The sequence below is a fragment of the Leguminivora glycinivorella genome, chromosome Z (genome assembly GCF_023078275.1).
Source record: "Leguminivora glycinivorella isolate SPB_JAAS2020 chromosome Z, LegGlyc_1.1, whole genome shotgun sequence".
Lineage (NCBI taxonomy): Eukaryota > Metazoa > Arthropoda > Insecta > Lepidoptera > Tortricidae > Leguminivora > Leguminivora glycinivorella.
Window position 1 is genome coordinate 46,464,392 of NC_062998.1, and position 24,980 is coordinate 46,489,371.

The 24,980-nt window shown below is 38.7% G+C and overlaps 1 protein-coding gene across 1 annotated transcript in view; it reads left to right on the forward strand.

The window, feature by feature from the left end:
* LOC125241625 overlaps nt 1-24,543 on the forward strand; it is a 35,822-nt gene extending 11,279 nt beyond the window's left edge. The window contains exons 2-5 of the mRNA XM_048150187.1: nt 8,731-8,860; nt 20,312-20,449; nt 22,056-22,217; nt 24,254-24,543. Coding sequence (XP_048006144.1) covers nt 8,731-8,860; nt 20,312-20,449; nt 22,056-22,217; nt 24,254-24,273 — 450 coding nt within the window. The 3' untranslated portion in view covers nt 24,274-24,543. The remainder of the gene's footprint in view (nt 1-8,730; nt 8,861-20,311; nt 20,450-22,055; nt 22,218-24,253) is intronic.
* The last annotated feature ends 437 nt before the right edge of the window (nt 24,544-24,980 follow it).

Sequence of the window (24,980 nt, forward strand, 5' to 3'; positions counted from 1 at the left end):
TATAGTAGGAAATTTAGTGAACGTTGCCATTACATGTCGTCAGGCGCTCATGACCTTTTTGTATGGAAATGTCGAAATCCGACTCGCACTTGACCAATTTTCTTAGAAAGTTGTGTTTTATTATAGTTTTGAAGGAGATTTCTTGTTTTTAACCACCAACGCAAAAACGACGGAGTGTTATAATAATAATAGGTTTGACGCTTGACATGTCTGTATGTCTGTGGCTATGAAGCTCCCGAACGAATCAATCGATTTTGATTTAGTTTTTAATGTTTAAGGTGAATTCGTCGAGAGTTTTTTTTGTACCACGTAGGTGGCAAACAGGCATACGGTCCGCCTGATGGAAAGCGGTCACTGTAACCTATGGACGCCTGCCACTCAAGGAGTGGCACATGTGCGTTGCCGACTCGACTCATTAGAAACTTGTACAAATCTGTACGACTCAAGGGACAATCTATTGTCCTAATTACTTCCGTTGTCAGCATACCGCACCCTCGTTGAGCTCTGGCTGCCTTACTCACTGGCAGGAACACAACAATGAGTAAGGTCTAGTGCTACTTGACTGCGGTCTTTTGTAAAGCGGAGGTATACTTCCCCAGTTAGGCCGTTTTCACATTATCCGATCCGATATCGGATGTAGGAAGGACGTAAAATGTAAGATTTATGCGCTTCCAGGTCTTCATTTATGTATTTATTAGATCATTATTACTAAAAAACGATATAAAACGCAAAAATTGCGGATTTAATGCCGATGGCACTCTCCTACAACAGTTTTTGTCCGAGGCACCATCGAACTGCCGATATCGGCAGGACGCTTCCGACTATTTTTGGCATGCCGGACCCCCCGCCAGTTGTCGGCCGATAATATTTGTTTGTGTGCGTATATAATGTAGGTATACGTATGTAGTAGTGTGCGTGACAAAAATGGCGTCTATTAAACTGTTAATTGATCGAAATTCAAATTAGTTGACAATTTCCATTGAAATAAAAAAGGTTGTAATGCATCGGTCCGAATTGCGGATACTAGTTTTTTCATCTTTTAGTAGATATATTTATTTATTTATTTATTTAAACTTTATTGCACAATTGGAAAAAAGTACAAATGGCGGACTTAATGCCTTAAGGCATTCTCTACCAGTCAACCATAGGGCCAAACAGAAATTCGCGAATGTGGGTGCAGTGAGAAAAATAAATTTAGAAAGCATGACAACTATTGATAATAAGTATAGCAATATTATTTATATAGTTGAATGTAAAATTATTTATTTTGCCTGACACTGAATTAAAAAAAAAAAAAAAAAAAAAAAAAAAAAAAAAATTATTTATTTGTTCACATTTTGTACAAATCTCGAATGAATAATAATGTATCGAATATTTTTTATGTTCGTTATTTTAATTTTACAATATAATATTTGGAATATAGTGCTTATAATTATTAAATATAAATTATTTTTTAAATATTTTTTGATACAAAATCATACTTCATTGATTTGGAACAATGCGTTTTATCGGACCTACATCCGACATTATCGGAAGCGATTATCGGATGTAGGATGTCGGTTCGACATCCGATATCGGATCGGATAATGTGAAAACGGCCTTAGAGTATATTCAATTTAGTATTAGAGTTATGTCAGTGTACATGTCAGCGGCCGCGAGTTCGCGGCCCATTCATTGGCGACGACCTTCGCGCGGCGCAATAAAATTCAATGTTGGCTGTTCGCGTGCGGTCCGTTTGTTAATGTAGGTAAGAATTTAGAATGGCGGCATTTTGTGAACATCAAAGGAGTGAGCCTTCTGTACTTGTACTATTATATATTCTGTGACAAAACGAACAACATGTGTTCCAAGTACAACACTCGAAATGCCGTAAAGTTATAGTAGGTATCGACCGTAAATTGGCGAAATCCAACAAATTAACACATGTGATGGACCCTGCCGTCTATTAGTTATTTGTTATACAAGGGTGCAAAGTTGTATTTTAACGGCGAGTGTGGAATTGAAAAACGAGCAAGTGAAAGGATTCTATAGTTGAACCACGAGCGAAGCGAGTGGTTCGAGAATAGACTCCTGAACTTGCGAGTTTTTTAACACACGAGAAGTAAAATACATTTGCACCCGAGTGTAACACAAAACTTTTCCCCTCACTATAGCGAGGAAAGTACAACGCAAAAAGCGCGTTTATCACTGCTTCCAGTAGTTCCACAGGTGGTAAATCATCGTCATCACTAGATTCACTCACTTTTATTAATTTTAAAGCATAAAAAATGACTATATTCAAGGTCTAATTACTTTATCCACTAGTGGATAAAATGCGTTTTTACCCGCTGGTATTGAAGGACAAAACACGTGTTTCCGAGCTAGTGAGGGGAAAAATAAATTGCCGCAATATGTGGTTGAAGCGCCTAGTGTGTCGAACTTTAAGTATCGCTTAAAAATTTGGCTGGTCGAGCACCCGTTCTACACTTATGACAATTTTTTTATTACCTAATTAGAAAAATATTTTTGTGCATTTTTTATGTGAATATTGCCTAACTTTTTGTAATTTCAATCTTCTGTCTAATTATTCTCTAAGTATTATTGTTGTATGAATATTATTTTTTTAAATCAAATCTTGACGTGTAAAATGGCGTTACAAATAAATGAATATGAGTATGAGTAATGATTATTTTTACCATTGAAAGTTTGTACGGAACCCTCGGTGGGCGAGTCCGACTCGCTCTTGGCCGGTTTTTTATTTTTGTACTTTGTTGGCGTAATTGATATACATATTGGTACCAAATTTCAGCTTTCTAGTGCTTACGGTTACTGAGATTATTCGCGGACGGACGGACGGATGGACGGACGGACAGACGGACAGAAGGACATGGCGAAACTATAAGGGTTCCTAGTTGACTACGGAACCCTAAAAAACGGGGTAGACTAACAATTAAGCTACAATACCGATGATGGTATAGAGGCATCACGCTGATATGGTTCCTACCACATATGTATTTGTGAAAAGATTTTCAATTTCACCTCTTCCGAGCTCCGAACAAATGCGTAGGTGTATCAGTCATTAAAATGAAATTCTTAGTATCGCGTAACATACATTTACCAAAAACCCTCACCTTAATACAGAAAGCAAAAATTAAAATTATTAAAAAGAGAAAGAAATTACGTAGCGGAATTTAATACATTTATGTCTTGCCACTATATGTACTAGAGACTGTGTATTAAACACAATAAGTCTAACACAGAATATACGAAAAACAAGACCATATATATTTCAAAATAAAACCATTACTTTGCATACAATATTCTTTTTTTTAAAGATAGTAAACTGTTGAAACCAAAATATTGCACGAGTTATTTTAACATCCACAATTCCGCACGGAACCAGTGTATCGGCGCCGGAATAGTTCGCCCGCCACCGGAATGCTTTAAACGGGTTTCGTTGAAAATTCGAACAAATTGGAAGGAAAATTCTCTCGTAGTTAGCGCCAGAATACCGGGGATAGTATTAAATCGGCTTTAGAGGTAGTATCTCTATAGGGTCTCTGGTGGCTCGTAGCTGTTATTGCCTCGACGTCACAGTTGAACTGGTTTATCCCTCAGTAGGGAAGCTTCTTGAATAGTCTGCCAGGTCGGGGTGCACCCTTTTTACCACCCGTTAGAAGTTTATCCGCAAAAAGGAGAGTTTTAAACGGAGCGGCTTTGAAAACGAATTTAGCGTACCTACTAGTTTATATAACATTCTGCTGTTGAAACACTGGCTTTTGTTTTGTTTCTTAACTACTTATAGGTTGCCGTTGTTTTTACACGTATCTAATAGGCTAGTTTCCTTAAAATAAGTACTTAAAATAAAATATTTTATTTAGTGCACGATATAAGCACCACATAATTAGAAGAAAAATATGGACAGTTTTGTAAACATAATTTCTATTTAATAAGTCAAAGAGAATGATATAAAGTAAATGAATTGACCGTGACGTCACTCCTAAGTATTTCATAGTAATTTCATATTAACAAATCGTTTTGACAGTTCATAAAAAGAAGCTGATTTGACTAGGAAACTACTAGTAGTCTATTCTTACGTTCTGTGTCCTAATGTTATAAAATTAAATTTAAAAAATACTTGGAGGCCAATTCAGTACAGATTTTTTTTATTGATTGTTCCACCAGCATATCCGATTCCCTGATGAAGACCCTCTCCTACCAATGACAGCAGGCCGTACCACCTCGACCAGCCATACTTTTGAACTGCCTTTATTTTGTGCATTGCGAATATTGTTGCTAAGCGGTTTATTTCATTTTGATAAAAGTTGCAAGTTTACTCATTATTTTAGCATGTGCGAATGTCTATTAGGTTTTCGATCCTTTCTTCGTTTAGGTTAAGGCATTTATTTTCTATAATTAAAATCAAGAGTCGACATTATGCATTTTATAAATCTTCAGTATTAATTTATTCAATTTTTAATTTCATGTTATTGGTAATGTTTTAATTCATTCACATACTACTTGACTATTTTTTAAATAAAATATTCATTGAATTGTATAATTATAATAATATTTCAAATCTCTAGTTAAATCTAAATTTACAAATGGCAATGTGATAAGTTCAAATTTGACAGCTTTTAGAGCTTTTTGAAAACTTACGGTTATTCCGCCTCCAACGACATTCACTGTACCACTTTTCTTTGTCTTTTCACAATTTGGATTAAAACCAGCACCAAACTACAGTCCGCTTATTATTTCACCATCAATACGAAGACCTGAGACCAGCGAAGATTTTACATGGTCCTTCGAACCGGACTGAGCAACTCTAGTTATGATTACAACCTTAAGCATCCAGTGTTGCTCAGTTCCAAGCATCATCTTTGCAGGCTGATATTCAGGTTTTTTCATCTCACATTTTTGCATGCAGGGCCTCAGCTGCTCCTTGCTACCGTCAGGCATAAGTATTGGGCTATTCGTGGCAGGGACCTGGCGAAAAGTACAGTTTATAAGTGCGTCAAATGTACCCGTTTCAATGGAAAAACCATACAACCCATCATGGGTAACTTACCGAGAGAGCGTGTTGAATTAGAATATCCATTCCTTGAGACCGGTGTCGACTATGCTGGTCCGGTCATGATATCCAACCGGAAAGGCAGAGGTAGTGTGCTTGTAAAGGCGTATATTTGTGCATTTGTGTGCCTTGCAACCAAAGCGGTGCATCTCGAACTTGTTTCCGATATGACAACGGAAGCGTACATTGCAGCCTTGCGCAGATTTATTGCTCGGCGTGGTAAGCCGCAGGCAATATTTTCCGATAATGGCACAAATTTTCAAGGTGCTTGTAATGAATTCACAAAGGTTCTTAATGCATCGTCGTCATCAGATGTCGGTGAAGGTATTAAATTTTCATTCATACCGGCTTATGCAGCACATTTCGGCGGGTTATGGGAATCTGCCATAAAATCTGTTAAGTATCATCTCCGTCGTGTGCTTGACCAGACACACATGACGTATGAGGAAATGTCTACACTTTTAATCCAAATTGAGGCAATTTTAAATTCAAGGCCACTGACTCCAATGTCAGATGACCCAAATGACCTTTGTCCCTTAACTCCTTCCCACTTCCTAATAGGGCGATCCACACAGTTCGTACCACATCCACAGATTACGGCAACCAACATCTCATCGCTTCAGCGCTGGAAACGCGTCGAGCTACTCAAGCAGCAGTTCTGGCATCGCTTCTCCACTGAGTATGTCCTTTGGCTTCAACAGAAGACAAAATGGCACGAATCCACGGGAGAGCTTCAGGAAGGTGCTCTGGTTGTTGTCAAAGACAGAACTCTGCCTCCCCTTCTCTGGCAACTTGGTCGAGTCGTCCGAGTTATTCCTGGCAGTGATGGCATCGCACGGGTGGCGGATATAAAAAGTATATTTACAATAATCCATACTATTGATATTAGGGCCACTTGCACCAACGAAAATGGAGGGTCAATCCGAGGGTTAATCCACCATTTTATATAGAATTTGACAGTTGACAGCCCACTAACCATGAGTTAAGAGGTTGGTGCAAGTGGGCCTAAATGGGAAAGTGTGTGTGTCTGTTTGTTTGTCCGTCTTTCATCGCAAAACGGAGCGACGAATTGACGTGATTTTTTAAGTGGAGATAGTTGCAGGGATGGAGAGTGACATAGGCTACTTTTTTGACTCTTTCTAACGCGAGCGAAGCCGCGGGCAAAAGCTAGTGGGAATATAAGGGAGTACGAAGGAAATTCCTTATCAATGGCTATCAGCAATATAACAATCTGAGATATATTATCAGTAGTACATTGTGTATTAAGGGCGGAAAGCGCCCGTGATATAGGTACACAATGTTTTTCATCACACTCGCGAAGTAATAATCAAATTTTAAACTAATTGCATTGAAATATACCAACGCTATCATTTCGAACATTCGTCCGCCATCTTTTATTTTTTACAGGTCGTGGAAGGCCCTACTCAGGTATTCACTTTGCCGCCCTAGGGCGGTAAAATAGCTCATAACGTATCAGTATGCAGGCATGTAATAATACCGTTTACGAGCGAGTGTGATGAAAAATTGATTTCTGAGATCAAAAAGAAAAAATAAAATAAAATTACTAATATTTTTTAAAACGCAAATAGTAAGATGTTTTATTTGTTTCTCCAAAGCGAATTCCATAAAAGTTTACTTATGTTATGTTTACCCTTCAAGTGTAAAGATTAGGATACTTATTTTATAAATGTCGGAATAATTTGTTATTTTGACCAAGGATGACTTATATAGGATTTACAATCTTCATACTAAGAATCGTACCTTATTTTTTTAGCGCCACCTGTAGGTAAATACTATCATAACTACACTGATGATGCCTACAATTTTTTTTTTTTTCAAAATGTGAATATAACCTGTTTTTATTGAATTCCATTAACTTTAAGGGAAGGTTCTTTAGATCAAATACAATTAATTTCTCTAAGAAACTAGCGTCTTAACTCTTACGGTTATCCAGTTATTAAAAAAATAAAGATAATTACTGAACACGTGTGTGACAACCTTTACCAATTCCTAGTGTTATTTGTTTTGACATGTGCGTTAGTCACTTGACACTAACTTGAATGTTATTCTTAAGGGTCTCTCACACTAATAAATTCGTTTATTATGTATGAAAATGATGAAAATCTTTTTTCTTGCGATTTTAACTAAAAGTGATACCTATACAGGTTGGTTCCTGATAATGAACCTAGCTACGTGTCGAATTTAACGGAAAACAAAAGAAACACGGTGTATTGACGTGATATCATGATATTAAAATAAAGAAGCATGTCATTTGTTCTTATAAAAAAAACACGCAAAAATATTTGGGGCAAATATAATTTTGGCCACTTCCAGGCAGCGAAACAGCGCCATCTAGTTTTAAGCCTAAAAGGCCCATATATTCCAGGGGTACGATTTTTTGTATGGGCTTTGTCTGCCCCGGTTAATAATATCGTCCTTGTTTTGACTAATTGATTGACCGTTGTTGTTCATTTTTTTAAATTTTCATTCAAAAAATTTTTTTCCTACAGCAAAAAAATGGTTTGTTTTATAAAAATTTTGCTGTTAGTAACGAATTTCTAGTTTTGAATAAATTAAGCTAAACATTTGAAATTAACAAGGTTCCTCACCACAAACTATTTTGGCCCGAATTATACATTTAATTACAACCATTCCAAGTTAAAGCACAAAGGATTTTCCAATAAATCAGGATTTTGTCTATGGGTTATAAAATAACCCCACCGCTACACACAAATGTGCGCGGTAAATCAAAATAAGCCCCGGAAGCGGCCGGCCGAAAATACTACTAGGCAGCTTTTATTTTATAGCGGTCGTTTTTGGCTCATAACATGTGCTGTGCCTATCGTTTTCATTTGGTATTTCCATATCCGCATTTCTACAGGAGACTGAATACGGGAAATCATGTTACGAGTAGATCTGCCCCATCGATGCGTTCGATACTTCAGACTCTTCGATACTTCAGACTCTTCAGAGACCCCTATCCGGCCTACCTGATATGGATAACTGTAAAATTACACATCATTTTAAAATCAACAAATGATTTCAAGTATGTTAGCACATTGACACGTGGATTCTATATTATCTAGTCTTGATTCGTTAGCATTAGCGTAGGTACTTGTCTACTCGGGGAAGTTTTAGCTTTCATTGAAAACTGAATGCTCTCGTCTGTGTCTCGTCTACAATTTCTACAAGTCGCAGCTTCGAGATTTTTTTTGCCCAGATTCTATGATATATTTTTCCCTTTACGATCCCGTTTTTGGAAAATGAAGAATTTTTGCATTTAGAGCACTTATCGCCAAACCAATACCTAACGTCTTTCTTTTGTTTTTTGTAAAAAAAAAGGTAAAATAATAATATTCAGTCACAAGATGCAAGAATTTAAAGTGTTAATACGTTCTTTTCTAAAATCAAGACTTGTTTACTAAGACAATGACTACATTATGTAGATATAGACCTATAGGTAGACGTCGTATTTTCAATAATGTCTATGAGGACCGATAAAATATGATAAGTGCGTTTTCACACTATCCGATCCGATATCGGATGTCGGACCGATATTTCATACATTATAGGCGCCATCTTGGATTTTTTCTATGGAAATCCTTCCGACATCTGATATCGGATCGAATAATGTGAAAACGTACTAATATCTTGCTCTAGCCTAAACTGCTTGTCCTCAGAATAAACACTGGATGTGGCTGGTCGGCGGCCTCGTGCTGCTGTCCATGGCAGTGGCCTCCGACGGGGAGGTGTGGGAGGAAAGTGACCACGAGGTGCTGATCCGCAGTGAGAGAGGCGCCAAGAACCGAGGTAAGTCACTTACCTTACACTTTACTGACTAGAAGCAGACTGTAGATGGATGTCGGTAGCCTATAGGAGGAGATTATATGGGAGCACAAGATACTGATCCGCAGTGAGAAGGGCGCCAAGAACCGAGGCCAGCCACTTAGCTTACACTTTACTGACAAAGCAGACTGTGGATGGATGGCAGTGGCCTATGAGAGAGATATATGGGAGCATGAGGAGCTGATTCGTTAGCGAGCGGGGCGCCAAATAAACCGAGGCCTACCTTACCTTTAGCCAAGAGTACCTACAATCTTTGATGCTCCGTAGCGTTGTTATATGTATATCGCTGTTCCGTATGGCTTGACAGAGCCAGTAGTGTATTGATCGCCACAAAGCGTGATTAATTGTTACTTATTAGGTACTCTTATTAGGCCAAACTAGTCGGCGAACACTGGGGCCTATTTATGCGGTGCGAGAACTCACATGCAGGTTTAATTACATTGCTGTATTTGATTGTGTCAGCAGTAGTCCGCCCGATGTTTAAATGTTGACTCTGTCCAGAAGGTATTTTAAAATACGTTATTCATTTGTACGTTTACTTTTTCGTTAGGCCGGCTGAACAAAATTGTAATACCTGCTACTATGCATCCAAAGGGATCAAAGTACTACGAGATATTCTGAATTCAGATACGACCCTATTCCACCAGAGACTCGTGGAACTTAATGACAAGACCGAAGGAGCAACGGTCGTACGAAAATAGACACTGTTATGCCGTTGCAATTAAATTTGCTTTGAAGCGGACGTACGCGGCGAAATAATCGGAAGACAACGAAATTAGATCGCGACCGAGTGTCACGAGAGGAATTCTTGTTTTGTGAATGCCCTTCTTTCACCCGCGGGTAGTTCAATAGTTATTTGTTTTACAAGGGAGTAAAGTTGTTGTTTAACCGCACGTGCCAATATTGATTCCCAAGCAAGCGAAAGATTCCAATATTTAATCGCGAGCGTAGCGAGAGGTTGAAAAAGTGGAATCTTGAGCGTTGCGAGGGTTTCACGGCACGAAGGTTAAACAAACATTGCCACCGAGTGAAACACAACATTTTTCACCACACCAACACGAACAAAATACTGACTATACTAGTGGCTCTGGGAGCTGTAGACCTTCGCGAAATGCTTAGAGAACGCAAAACTGAAAGCTAATTAGTGATTATCGCAGTCAAGTCATGACCTCATGACAGCAACAGTTTCAAGCGACATATACTCGTACGCTATAGGCACTCAACTCAAGCCCTTAACGGCAATTTCTGCATTTACTTAACATATAAAAACCGTGGGGCTATCATGCTTGCACTTTTATCACTTATCAATGTGGATAACACATATGTCAATCTCACACTGACTAACTTGCCACAACGTGACGGATGCTTTATCCGCGTAAATAAGTGATAAAATGGCAAGCATCATATCCTGACCTTGGTTTTCTTATCAACTTTTGTTTTGTAATCGTGTCGACGCTAGCCCGCAAAGTGGGCTTTTCGCTTCTAAGCGTCACAAGAAAATCCTAACCTAACTTAGCTGGGCCCCCCAAGCCACCCCCCCCTTTTTTCACTCTTGTTCGTCGCAAGAAAACCTTAAACTAACTTATTTTCAATAGGTATTACGTTGGTATTTCGTGGGGGATACCACCACCACCCCCCACCCCGAGCCTGGGTGTTTCGCCGCAAGAAAACCCTAACTTCTTTTCAATACGTACAACGTTGGTATTTCTTTCTTCGCCCCTCGTCGTCCATTTTGGTTTATTTATCAATTGTGTCGACGCTAGCCCGCGAACTGGGCTGCCTATTTTCGCTTTTCAGGGTCACAAGAAAACCCTAACCTTACTTAGTTTGGATACTTAATCGCTATTACTATTTTGCGGGGGCTGCGCCCCCGAGCCCCCCGTTATTTTCGATCTTAAACCCCCCTAACCTAACTTATTTTTCCCTCTTAAGGGTCGCTTATTTTCCCTCTTAAGAAAACTTTAACCTTACTTAGTTTGGATACTTAATTGATCTTTCTTTTTAGCGGGGGCTTCGTAAAAAAGACCCTAACCTAACTTATTTTCAATACGTACTACGTTGGAGCTTCGCCCCCGAGCCCCCCCTTGTGGATGCTCCGCCCCTCGTGGTCCATTTTGTTTTTCTTATCAATTTTGGATTTGTAAGCGTGTCGACGCTAGCCCGCGAAGTGATTTGCCTATTTTCGCTTTTCAGGGTCACAAGAACACCCTAACCTTACTTAGTTTGGATACTTAATCGGTATTTCTATTTTGCGAGGGGCTGCGCCCCTCCGAGCCCCCCGTTATTTTCGATCTTAAACTTCGCAAGAAAACCCTAACCTAACTTATTTTCAATACGTACTACGTGGTATTTATTTTTGGCGGGGGGCTTCACCCCCCGAGCCCCCCTTGTGGGTGCTTCGCCCTCGTCGTCCATTTTGGTTTTGTTATCAATTTTCCATTTCTAAAGGTGTCGACGCTAGCCCGCGAACTGGGCTGCCTATTTTCGCTATTCAGGGTCACAAGAAAACCCTAACCTTACTAAGTTTGGATACTTAATCGGTATTTCTATTTTGCGGGGGGCTGCGCCCCCCGAGCCCCCCGTTATTTTGGATCTTAAACTTCGCAAGAAAACCCTAACCTAACTTATTTTCAATACGTACTACGTAGTATTTATTTTTGGCGGGGGGCTTCGCCCCCGAGCCCCCCTTGTGGGTGCTTCGCCCTCGTCGTCCATTTTGGTTTTGTTATCAATTTTCGATTTCTAAGGGTGTCGACGCTAGCCCGCGAACTGGGCTGCCTATTTTCGCTTTTCAGGGTCACAAGAAAACCCTAACCTTACTTTGTTTGGATACTTAATCGGTATTACTATTTTGCGGGGGCTGCGCCCCCCGAGCCCCCCCTTATTTTCCCTCTTAAGGGTCGCAAGAGAACTTTAACCTTACTTAGTTTTGATACTTAATTGATCTTTCGTTTTTGCGGGGGGCTGCGCCCCCCGAGCCCCCCCCCCTTATCTTTGCTCTTAAGCGTCGTAAAAAAGACCCTAACCTAACTTATTTTCAATACGTACTACGTTGGTATTTCTTTTTAGCGGGGGCTTCGCCCCCCGAGCCCCCCTTGTGGATGCTCCGCCCCTCGTGGTCCATTTTGTTTTTCTTATCAATTTTGGATTTGTAAGCGTGTCGACGAAGTGGGTTGCCTATTTTCGCTTTTCAGGGTCACAAGAACACCTTAACCTTACTTAGTTTAGATACTTAATCGGTATTTCTATTTTGCGGCGGGCTGCGCCCCCCGAGCCCCCCGTTATTTTCGATCTTAAACTTCGCAAGAAAACCCTAACCTAACTTATTTTCAATACGTACTACGTGGTATTTATTTTTGGCGGGGGGTTTCGCCCTCCGAGCCCCCCTTGTGGATGCTTCGCCCCTCGTGGTCCATTTTGTTTTTCTTATCAATTTTGGATATGTAAGCGTGTCGACGCTAGCCCGCGAAGTGGGTTGCCTATTTTCGCTTTTCAGGGTCACAAGAAAACCCTAACCTTACTTAGTTTGGAAACTTAATTGGTTTTTCTATTTTGCGGGGGGCTGCGCCCCCCGAGCCCCCCCTTATTTTCACTCTTAAGGGTCGTAAAAAAGACCCTAACCTAACTTTTTTTCAATACGTACTACGTTGGCTTTTTGACGGTGGGCTTCGCCCCCGAGCCCCCTTGTGGGTGCTTCGCCCCTCGTCGTCCATTTTCGTTTAGTTATCAATTTTTGTTTTGTAAACGTGTCGACGCTGGCCCGCGAAGTGGGTTGCCTATTTTCGCTTTTCAGGGTCACAAGAAAACCCTAACCTTACTTAGTTTGGAAACTTAATTGGTTTTTCTATTTTGCGGCGGGCTGCGCCCCCCGAGCCCCCCCTTATTTTCACTCTTAAGGGTCGTAAAAAAAGACCCTAACTTTTTTTCCATACGTACTACGTTGGCTTTTTGACGGTGGGCTTCGCCCCCGAGCCCCCTTGTGGGTGCTTCGCCCCTCGTCGTCCATTTTCGTTTAGTTATCAATTTTTGTTTTGTAAACGTGTCGACGCTAGCCCGCGAAGTGGGTTTCCTATTTTCGCTTTTAAGGGTCACAAGAAAACCCTAACCCAACTATTTTAAATACTACGATGCATCGCCAACACACTAATTCAATCTACTTGAAAGTTGGCAGCACATAACACTTAAATTCGTACCGTGTAGTATAAACCACGGTGGTGCAGTGTCATTCATGGTACATTTTTGCCCTCACGCTAATCATATTTCTAGGTTCGATTCCCGGCAAATGCAAAACTTTTTGTATTTTTATTTTTATTATTTTTCTTCTTGTTGCCAACAGCTATCATAATTATGTTACGAAGTTTCACTTATGCCGCGCGGAGGGACTCCACTCCGTTTTCTTTAGTCAAACACAATTTCGTTGATTTTTCCGAGGTAAGTTTTTATCTTTTGTTTAACGCCATCTGTGGCGTGACGTTGTAGGAGAGGCATCGTAATTATTTCAGCTCATCCTTTCTATATCAAATTGGTTAGTACTTATTTTTGCCATCTTCGGCACTACATTTATTTATAAATAATAAGTTTTTTTTTGTACTTCAAAATTATTAAACACTGGATCATAAAAAATAAATATAAATAGTCTCGTTACATAATTAAATTTTACAAGAATCGGTTGAATAGAGGAAAATATACGGACATAAAAATGCAAATTTCGATCAACAAGTAAACAGGATTTTACTTTCTACTAAAAAAAAAATGATTATATGTATATAAGATGTATATAACGCTTAGTTGGTTAAAATATAATTATTAATATAAAATTCAAATGCAAAAAAAAAATACAAAAATTATGGCACCTGGAGGATTCGAACGCAGAACTTGGTGATTAGAAATTTGAAAAAAAGCACGGTGACTTACCACAGAGCCACCCTAACACATACGTAGATTGGCAAAATTAAAATGCTTATTCTCATTCAAAATTACATATTTATACATCTACCGTCTAAACCTGTGTTCTAAAACGTCTCATTTTTTTGCCAAGCACTCTATATACATGCATCTAAAAGACAAGACTTTTAAGATATCGATACGGCTAAAAGTTAAGGCGTGAGGCCCCATGACTCTGTCATTTTTAACAATTTCCAAAATCTGGGACGACAAAAAAAATTTATTGAGTCATAGAATCTGGTCACAAAATTTCACGCGAATCGGTTGGGAAATGCGAGCTGTAGAGCGAGACATCCGGACATACAAAAGCAAAGCTTCGCTGCGGTCAAAAACATCAGACTAAATCAAATCTATCAATCTATTGAATATTTATCATTCAAAATCATCATTTATAGGTAAATTCTACCAGCCAGCTTAAGTCATCAAGTTAAAATTTATACTTTGCACTCTTGTGGATAAAATGCAATTTTGCTATCTGTTTTCGAATAGCAAAGTAAGCCTTTACCAGTTGGTGACTGTGGTGAAAATTTTTATTTTACCAATTGTTGAAAAGGTCGTTTTAAAAAAATACACAAAACTTCTCGAAGCGCCTAGGACAAGTTATTCGAGAACGTTGTCACATTACATTTTCATTTCGAAGATATCGTCACTACTTTTAAAAAAACTTGTATCTTCGTCTGTCAATGAAAATAAAATTGTAGTAAAGAATGTATGGAATGCATATAGACTTACTGCGTTTTAACTTTGAGGAACAGCGTGAGATATGAGATTTTTTTAAAGTAGTGACGATATGTGGATTTCCACGCAAATTGAAACTTTTGGTGTTTAAGTACCAGTAAGTACATCTGAAATTTTGATAGAAATATACAAATTTCGATAGATATTTCCAAAATTATTCATAATACTCTACAAAAATGGGACTTACCGAAACGAAAACGAATGAAATTTACAGACGCACAGGATTTTAATACGTTTAAATATGTATTAGATTTAATAAGACTCTTACACAGTGATTTTGAACGACTGTGACGATTTTTGAATCTGACCGTGCATATATTATATGGGGTCACAGAAGTCTAACAATTGCGACGTTCGTTCTGATAAACATCGTTGTTTTCCTTAACATCTAGACTCTAAGTACTAAGTACCTGCCTGGACTTTGAACTCTAGGGTTTTCCACCCCCTTCCATCAAGCGCGACGATATGTACTCGACGCTCACTGCCAGACGTTCATGCTGATTGTTCAATATTTCTTATTGAAAATTGGAACTTCATGATAAGCAAAGTATGTTAAGTACTTTGCACTACTGATAACAATCCAATTAGTCCTCGAACTCCTCGAATGTCAGGACATCACGTTCATATTTGTATGAAATTTTACTTTGCACTCTTGTGGATAAAAGTCAACTTTCTAAATTCGTTTTTGAAGAATCAAGTGAGCTTTTACCAGTTGGCGTGATAAAAAGTCTGTACCATCTAGATACATTGTTAGTATATGGAAAGTGCAAACATTGCTCAAAATTATATTAACGTAACGATTACAACCGAGCGCAACGTAGTCTTGCTGACCGCATCAGTACGCATAACTATTTATACTAACGAGCGATTTTCGATCCGCTAAAGCAGATTCCGCTACGATATGTTTGGGGATACCCTAAAATGTCGAAAATTATGATAGGGTGGAGGCTTATATATTTCTCTTACAACATTTTAAAACACTGATCACTTCGCCGTATTATAGATATATTATAGGTATAAACTCTAAACCCACAGTAGAACCTCGTATTAAACGACTCGTTACGGTGCTAACGTGACAGAGTAAGGCAAATGGATAATTCCAGGCCCCACGGGAGATCTACGTGTTTGTGTTTTGCGTTGCACTAAATTTGACAGGAAACGGACCCGGCCCGGCTTATCGAGGATCAAGCTTATTTCATTAAGTTGGAAAACATTAAAGTCTATTGCATTGAAACTGTTCCGATGTTTCCAAATATACAACCACTTTTCGTTTGTTTGAAATTGACCTAAATTATGTTTCACTATTATGGTGTTTTATTCGCACTTAGTTCGCAAAGTAGGTAAGTACATTTTCCCCTCACTAGCTCGGAAACACGTGTTTTGTCCTTTAATACTAGCGGGTAAAAACGCATTTTATCCACTAGTGGGTAAAGTAATTTGACCTTCAATAAAGTCAAATTAACTGCTTTAAAATTGATAAAAGTAGGTGAATCTAGTAATAAAGATGATTTACCACCTGTGGAACTACTGGAAGCAGTTGTAAACGCATTTTTTTCGTTGTAGTTTCCTCGCTATAGTGAGGGGAAAAGTTTTGTGTTACACTCGGGTGCAAATGTATTTTACTTCTCGTGTGTTAAAAAACTCGCAAGTTCAGGATTCTATTCTCGAACCACTCGCTTCGCTCGTGGTTCAACTATAGAATCCTTTCACTTGCTCGTTTTTCAATTCCACACTCGGCGTTAAAATACAACTTTGCCCCCTTGTATAACAAATAACTATTTTCTACTTGTCGACTGTAATCTGTCAATTAGGCCACCACAGACTAAACTATAAGTGCTAACTTTTCAGTGTTGGATACTCTATGGCAGTTCCGACTCAATTATAATAAGCTCATTATAGTTGACTTTAGTTAACTGTAATAATTTCAAAAATAGAACTTCATACAATTTCTATTTGCGATACCTGGCAAATTTTCCTGCAGCTGAAACACATTTTTTTTTATCTGTCGCGTTATCGGCCAATCAGAGACGGTTATTACAAACAATTGGTTGCTAGATAATTCGATGTTGATACAACGGTGAACGACTTTATTAACATTAATTTTAACTTGCATGAATGATGATATTTCCGTCCATTGATGATGAAGATGATGACTCGTAGAAAAATTATTGTATACAATAGTGATATAATTAAGCTTTTCACTCTCGTACCGTACTATTAGGCCACTCAGCAAGCTTCGTGGCCTAAACATTATACTCGACTGAAAAGCTTTGTATTATATCACGATTGTATAAAATACTATTCTTATGTCAGGTCGAAACTTCAAAGGGCTAAAGTTATACGAACAATAAAATTATATTTTCATCATACCAACTGATTAAAGATTTAATTACTTTGTTATTCGAAAACAGATAGCAAAATTAAATTTTATCTACAAGACAAGAGTGCAAAGTAATTTCATACAAATTTTAGCTTGATCTCTTAGGCTGGCTTTTAAAATTTGTCTTTTAAGTGTCCATATCCATACTAATATTATATGGGAAAGTGTGTGTGTCTGTTAGTTTGTCCATCTTTCACGACAAAACGGACCGACGAATTGACGTGATTTTTTAAGTGGAGATACTTAGTTGAAGGGATAGAGAGTGACAATAGGCTACATTTTGCCGCTTTCTAACGCGAGCGAAGCCGCGGGAAAAAATTAGTAAATGATAATTTTGAATCATAAATATTGAATTTAAAATCGATGGATTTGATTTAGTTTGATGTCTTATCGTCAGTATTTTGTTCGTGTTGGTGTGGTGCAAAATTTTGTGTTTCATTCGGTGGCAAAATTTGTTTAACCTTCGTGCCTTGAAACCCTCGCAACGCTCAAGATTCCGCTTTTTGAACCACTCGCTACGCTCGCGGTTCAATACTGGAATCTTTCGCTTGCTCGGGTATCAATATTGGCACGTGCGGTTAAACAACAACTTTGCCCCCTTATAAACTTAAAACAAATAACTATTAATTATTTGTAGGCCACTTCAAAGCGCGTGACGACCGAACAAAGTTGATTTTTGTTTTATTAGGTATTGTTTCAATGAAGACTTGATCGATTCAACGGTCGAATTTAAAATAACGAGATTTGACAGATCGATGTACTTTCTAACCCGTGTTAGATTCTCAAATTCTCTATTCTCAAAAAATATTGTAACATAAAACTGAAAAGAAATTCAGTGACTGCACTGCGCAATATTTCGGCACTAAATGAAACACGACTTCAGCCAAACCTACAATCGTTGACGCCCGGTGGCAAACGATACGAAATTGCTCTGGCCCCGTAGCCGAATGGCATTTCTCCGACGCCAAACGAAAGCGATACGCCGCTGGCTCTGTCGCGCCAATACGCAAGCGCGATAGAGATAGATATCTACTAGCGCTTCGTTTCGTGAGCGTTTCGTGAGCGATTGTGCCATTCGGCTAGCCACCCTGGCTGTTAGCCGAATGGTATTTCTGCGACGCCAGACGCCGACAGAAATGCAGTCTAGCTCTGTCGCGCCAATACGCAAGACCGATAGAGATAGACAGCTACGAAAGAGATATTATCGTGAGCGTTTGTGCATTCGGCTATACGCACAAGCGCCAAGGATGATTTATTTGAAGTATTGACAATGTTCATACCAAGGATTATTTATATAGGATTTACATACTTCATACAAGAATCGTACCTCGATTTCTTAGCGCCATCTATGTATTAACTAGGAACTATCATGACTACACTGATGAGGCCTACCAATTTATTTTTAACCCCCGACGCAAAAACGAAGGGGTGTTATAAGTTTGATGTGTCTGTCTGTCTGTCTGTCCGTCTGTCTGTCTGTCTGTCTGTCTGTGTGTGTGTCTGTCTGCGGCATCGTAGCTCCCGAACGGATGAACCGATTTAGATTTAGTTTTTTTTGTCTGAAAGCTGAGTTAGTCGGGAGTGTTCTTAGCCATGTTTCATGAAAAACGGTCCACTAGGTCGCGGTCGGGGGTTTTTTCAAAATTTTAATTTTGTGGTTAGGTTATCTTCAAAAGGTGTAAGTATTGACGTGATATCATGATATTAGAGGTATAATAAAGAAATGGTCATTGTTCTAAAATGCGCAAAAATATTTGATGAAAATCTGATTTTAGCCACTTCCAGGCTGCGAAACAGCGCCACCTATTTTTATTTTTACATTTCAGGGGTACACTTTTTTGTGATTTTGAGATTGTCAGTCCCGCCAATACGGAAGAGGGATAGCTACGATACTGAGCATCATCGGTTGCACGCTTGGCTAGAGGGCCTGAAACCCCGAACAATAAAAATAAAATAAAAAGTTTCGTGGAACCGCCAGGCAGAACACATGTGCAGCGGATTTGTCTCGACCAAAACGAATGCAAACGCATCAGCGAGACGTAAACGAGCGCAGGATTGGGTTACTGACTTTGGATGCTGGAGCTTTATGCGACTTACCAAAATAGACGTTTCGTATTGATTCTCTTGATATGGATAGGTGAAATTGTTGAATAGTACAAGCAGCTGTCGAAATTAGACATTGCAATCACCAACTCGAAGCAGTAATAAATTAATAATGAAAAATGTTTTTTTAGGTACATTATTTTTTCAATTAATTAATAAGCTTTGGTTGTACTTGCACTGTTGATCGAATTAATACCTACTTGATATAAAATTTTGTTATAGAGTTGATTTTAAAATGATGTAACTTTGGGGTGCAGAACGAAACTGCTCATAATTCAGTGCCACTCAGCAATTAAGGACTCGAAAGAGAACGAAATCATGAATTGCACTGAGCATGCTAGACCGTTGCCCACGCCACGATTGAACCCGACTGTACGGGGCACTTACGTCTACGACTATCGAGTCAAATGTACCATACAGAATAAAAATGCAATGATAGATAGATATACGTTTATTTGTTGTGTTGCAATGATTAAACCCCTTCCCCTGTACCCTCATATACGTTCTGTACTTTTACATGAAGTGAAACTAATGGTATATTAACCACGAACGCGAACATCCATAAATAATTGCAAAAGAGTCATAAATACACGTCATAGCAGTCATTTGAAACTCCTGTTAAAAATGGAACGTCTCTTGTGCGAGAGAATATTTCCGTAACGCTCACATGCATCCCAGATGCATGCCATTCAATATTTAATGTTTACGTCGTTGAGAGTGAAAGCACGGTTGCAACGAATTGGAACGCGGCCGCTTTGGTTTGGTAAATGAACAGCGTAGATTTCCAGGAATCTACAACTGAAACCGAGAAAGTAGGTTAGGTTCGTGTCTATGGAGTTATAAGTATGTGCAGGTACAGCAAGTACCTACTAAATACGGGCAAAACGGGACCGATACAGAAATCGAACTAGAGCATTGTTTATTGTTTTGATTGAAAGCTAGGAAATTACATAATTCGTTTTTACATACTCGATGATTTCCTCCATTAGATCATAAGTACCCATCTGCGCCAGCCTGATTGCTTTGTATATATTTTTGATTTTTAAAGGGCTATAATATATTTATTATCCTTCAGATAATATATTATGATTTCATTATCACTCGGAATTTGATCAACACTTTTAGTCTGATATGCCGTTAAAACACGAGGACACCACGTCAACAGGGCAGGATTGCGCGTAATATTTAACTAAAAGTCCCTTATCAATTTTATTTCAAACAGTAGACTTACCCCATGTTTCGTCCCACAGAAAACTGTCGTTACACGAAGAGTGCTTGGTCCGAGTGCGACTCGAAGACCAACGTGCGGGCCCGGACACTCACTCTCAAGAAGGGCGACCCCGCGACGTGTGAGCGCACCAAGACCATTCAGAAGAAGTGCAAAAAGGGTCTGTATAAATTTTTACGTTTTAAAACTTTTTTTATTATTATTAACGGTAACGGGAGTAAATCAAGTACTTAAAATTTAGTTTTAAACTTACATCTGACGATAAATGGCCCGTCCAATTAAACGATTCAAGTTTTCAGCAAAAGGAAGTTATCTATGAGCTATTTGAAACTACGAGTATTCAAGCCTCGATTCGATTTAAACGATTATTCCGCAATGCAGTCAGCTAGGATCGAATCACGGTCGGGAAAACTATCCACAAATTTATCCTGCGAATGCTGGATAGATGATAGGTGCCTCTACTTACCTACATAATTATGTAGGAGTAGCAATAAGTAATCCCTTATTCTTCAAGCCGAAAAGAAACTAATAAAAATGAGAATGACATTATGTAAATTTATCAATTTCCGCTACCTTAAGGTTGTCTGGAAGAAATCGCTCTTTAGCGATAAGACCGCCTGTTGTTTACCTTTGTTCGTGTTGCTTCCTTGTTTTGTATTGTTGTATTTTATCAAGGTGTGCAATAAAGAGTATTGTATTGTATTGTGTATTGTAATACTAACCCTTATATAAAATCAGTCCGACGAGAAGCCACAAAAATTAAATAGTTCAGTCTCATAGTTTATTAGGTCCTCTGTATTTCTTGAGAAATTCTAGTATTGTGCAGTTTGATAACATAAAAGAGCTTTGCGTTCTGCGCCAGCAAATTTTAATTTCTAGAAAACAATAGAAAACTCGAACAATGCTGGAGCCAAGAAGCAGCTCGACCTGTAAATGGATTTTCCGCGTTTTGTGCTGACTGTTGCGTTTTATTCTTAAATTTATCTTTGTTTATGTATTGCGTTCTTAAGAATTGTGCAGCACATACTTGTGGAATTTGTGGTTACGGTGTTGTTTACTGAAGTATTGATTATATAGATCGTGCTATAAAATAGATCTGAATTTATACATACAATACTACGAAATGGTAATAAAAACTGTTCGGTCTAGCTTAATTCAAATTTAAAAATGTATACGTAGTTAATAAAATCTACTAACTAAACCTAAACTCATTGTAATTGTTCTGATGATGTCTTAATCAGAATTAATAAACAGTGCCATTTGAAATCACTTTCTGTTTAAAACAAATGAAAATGTTGGAATTCTTGAATAAAACCTTTGTTATTGAGAACATTAGATCCTGGGTGCAATGTGGAATGAAGATACTTAAAAGCATTGAATTGAAACGTGCCGACACGTATAACTTTGATTAAAGGGTCTGAAACTTACTGAGTTAATTTGAATTGGATTTCTTCTTTTAACTTCTGCTACAGAGGTTCGTTAGTTCTTTGTCCAGCAGAACTGATTTAATTAACGGAAGGTTCTTGGTATTATAAAAGATGACTTTAATTTTCTGATAGAGCGGGGTTGAATCCATTTATCCGTCCCATTTCCATAACATAAAGTTGGCCGATCTAGTATGAGATAACGTCACTTTTTCTGTAGACAACTATGAAGATTCCAAATACAGGGAAGATTCGTTTAAGTGTATTCATTTCTCACTAGAAGAGCACGCTGCAATGCATTAGGCTAACATCCATACTAATGGCAACATACTTTTCTCGTAGCTTGCCGCTATGACAAGTCATCTTGGAGCGAGTGCAGCCCTAACGGTGAGATGTCTCGGACTGACATGCTCAAGGCCAACAGTGATCCGACCTGCGAGAAGAACAGGCGCGTAACCAAGAAGTGCAATAAGAATAAACAGGTCAAGACCTCCAAAGATAAGGGTAAGTGTCACACGGTTGTCTATTGTTTGCCCGACAGTCATTTAACATAATATCCATATGCCCGAATCTAACTTGCCTGAATTTAATTTGCCCAAATGATTTGTTTACCATAAAAATTGTATGACATACTGGTTGTTTATCCGAACATTACCTTCCATAATCATACAATGCCATACTATTTGTTAGCCATATTATTAAGTGCAATAATATGGTTTAATATAATATTCAAACGCCATAAGCAATTATTGCCATATTAATTGTTGCCCATATTTGAATCTATTTTCTGATAGCAGTTTCATTTTCCAGGGTGTCACAGTTCTAACCTAACCTAACCTACTTTTCAAGCAGTTTCATTTTCCAGGGGTCACAGTTCTAACCTAACCTAACCTACTTTCTGATAGCATTTTCATTTTCCAGGGGGTTACAGTTCTAACCTAACCTAACCTACTTTTCAAGCAGTTTAATTTTCCAGGGGGTCACAGTTCTAACCTAACCTAACCTACTTTCTGATAGCAGTTTCATTTTCCAGGGGTCACAGTTCTAACCTAACCTAACCTTCTTTCTGATAGCAGTTTTATTTTCCAGGGGTCACAGTTCTAACCTAACCTAACCTACTTTCTGATAGCAGTTTTATTTTCCAGGGGGTCACAGTTCTAACCTAACCTAACCTACTTTCTGATAGCAGTTTTATTTTCCAGGGGGTCACAGTTCTAATCTAACCTAACCTACTTTCTGATAGCAGTTTCATTCTCTAGTACTTCTAGTAGTGTCGTCTCTGTGATAATTAAGCATTTCGATGATTCTGCCAAATCACATTATGGAAATTGACTTTTCTGGTCGCTAATTTGGATGACAAATGATGGTATGGAATGTGGTAATTACTGATTTCGATGATTCTGACAAATGACATTATGGAAACTGACTTTATGGGAAACAAAGTTTCTGGCACTTGATTAATATAGTAAACAATGATTATGGCATAAGATGTTATGAGAAACAATATTATGATTGTTGAATAGGGTGGCAAATAAAATTATGGCAAATGAAATTCTGGCAAATGGGGGTATACCGTGTCACACAATAGCAACCCGGGCTAAGTCACAATACTCACAATCGCTCACGCTTCGTAAGCGTATCGTATCTAACTCTCTCTATTGCTATTCTGGATTGTCGCAACAGAGTCAGGCTGCGTTTTGATCGCCAGGTAACTAGCGTCTATCATTGTCACTTCGATTAGGGCAGCTAATCCGGGGGTAACTAAGGAAGCAGTTTGGACGCACTAGGCGGGCGGCGCGAGAATCGACGCTCTCGTCAAAAAAGTGTCCATTCTTTTAGCGCTCTCCACACTCGCGCCACTATACGCGCCTGATGGCATGACCCTCGTTCCCAACGACGCAAATATGCGACCGTAGACTCTGGTTGCATGTTTGAGCCGTTTGGGGTGGAGACCCTTGGACCTTGGGGACCCGGAGCACACTCTATTTTCAAGGAGGTGGCGAAGCGCCTCTTAGATGCTACTGGTGACCAGAGGGCTGGTTCGTTTCTTGCGCAGCGGTTAAGCATCGCGATCCGGCGCGGCAATGGTAGCATACCTATATACCATCCGGCGCCGAGCTTGGTCCTGTTTTTTTATTTGTAAATATTTTTATGTACATATTTACATATGTTTATTCCGAGTTAGATTAAGTTTAGTAGTTTAAGTTCTTTTTATGTTTTTATACAACACATGTACTGATTTTATTAATAAAATTATTATAGGAATCCGGGGTTTCAAGAACTAACCGTTAGTCCGTTTTCACATTTTCCGATCCGATATCGGATGTCGGAAGGAGTTCAATAAAAAAAATCCAAGATGGCTGCTGTAATGAATGGGATATCGGCCCGACATCCGATATCATATCGGATAATGTGAAAACGCACTAAAGGTTACATTTTTGATACTTATGTATGTTTCCACTCTTAATAAAAATGCGCTTATGATGATTATTTTCTATTACCTACTTATTTACTAATATCTTCCTCTTTTTTCCTCACAGGTCGCCGAAATCGCCAGTAAGCGTCAGCACAGGCGTAATCTATTAGACTAATGTTTTCATTAATAATGATGTTCGTTCGTTGGTTCTAATTTATGTAATAGTGCCAAAATAGATTGATACAGTTGATCAGCTATTTCTTACGACTTTAATTGGTATTAACCGAATTAGCTGCAATATAACAGTACAATCTGTATCTATTTGAAGTGTAATATGGATATTCTAGTACCTATTCATTTTATTATCACTGATAAGTCTTTGATATTAAAATAAATAAATTAATAAGTACTTAATGTGTGTATTATTTTGAATCCTATTTAGATCCCTTCCGCAAAATGTAAGTTCAAGACACTTGCTCGTAACCAGGGCCGGATTAAGGGTAGAGCGAGTGGAGCGGCCGCTCTAGGCGCCGAATGGTAAGGGGGCGCCAAAATCGTCATTGCGTGGGCGCACACATAGCCCAAAATGGCGAGAGGAGCCGGAAATTAATTTTATTCAGATACTAGCTTTTACCCGCGGCTTCGCCCGCGTAATAAAAGTATTCTTATTGAAACGTTTACAAAAAATAAGATTTTCATTTGGATCCGTAGGTTTCTTTGTAGGTACATCTGTCCGCGATTATTTCCATTGGGGGTCATTGTAACTGATCTATTTGCTGTACGGTCAGCCAAGAACCTTACACTGCTTATTGGCTGACTGTACCTTACACATATTACTATTGTTTTAAAAG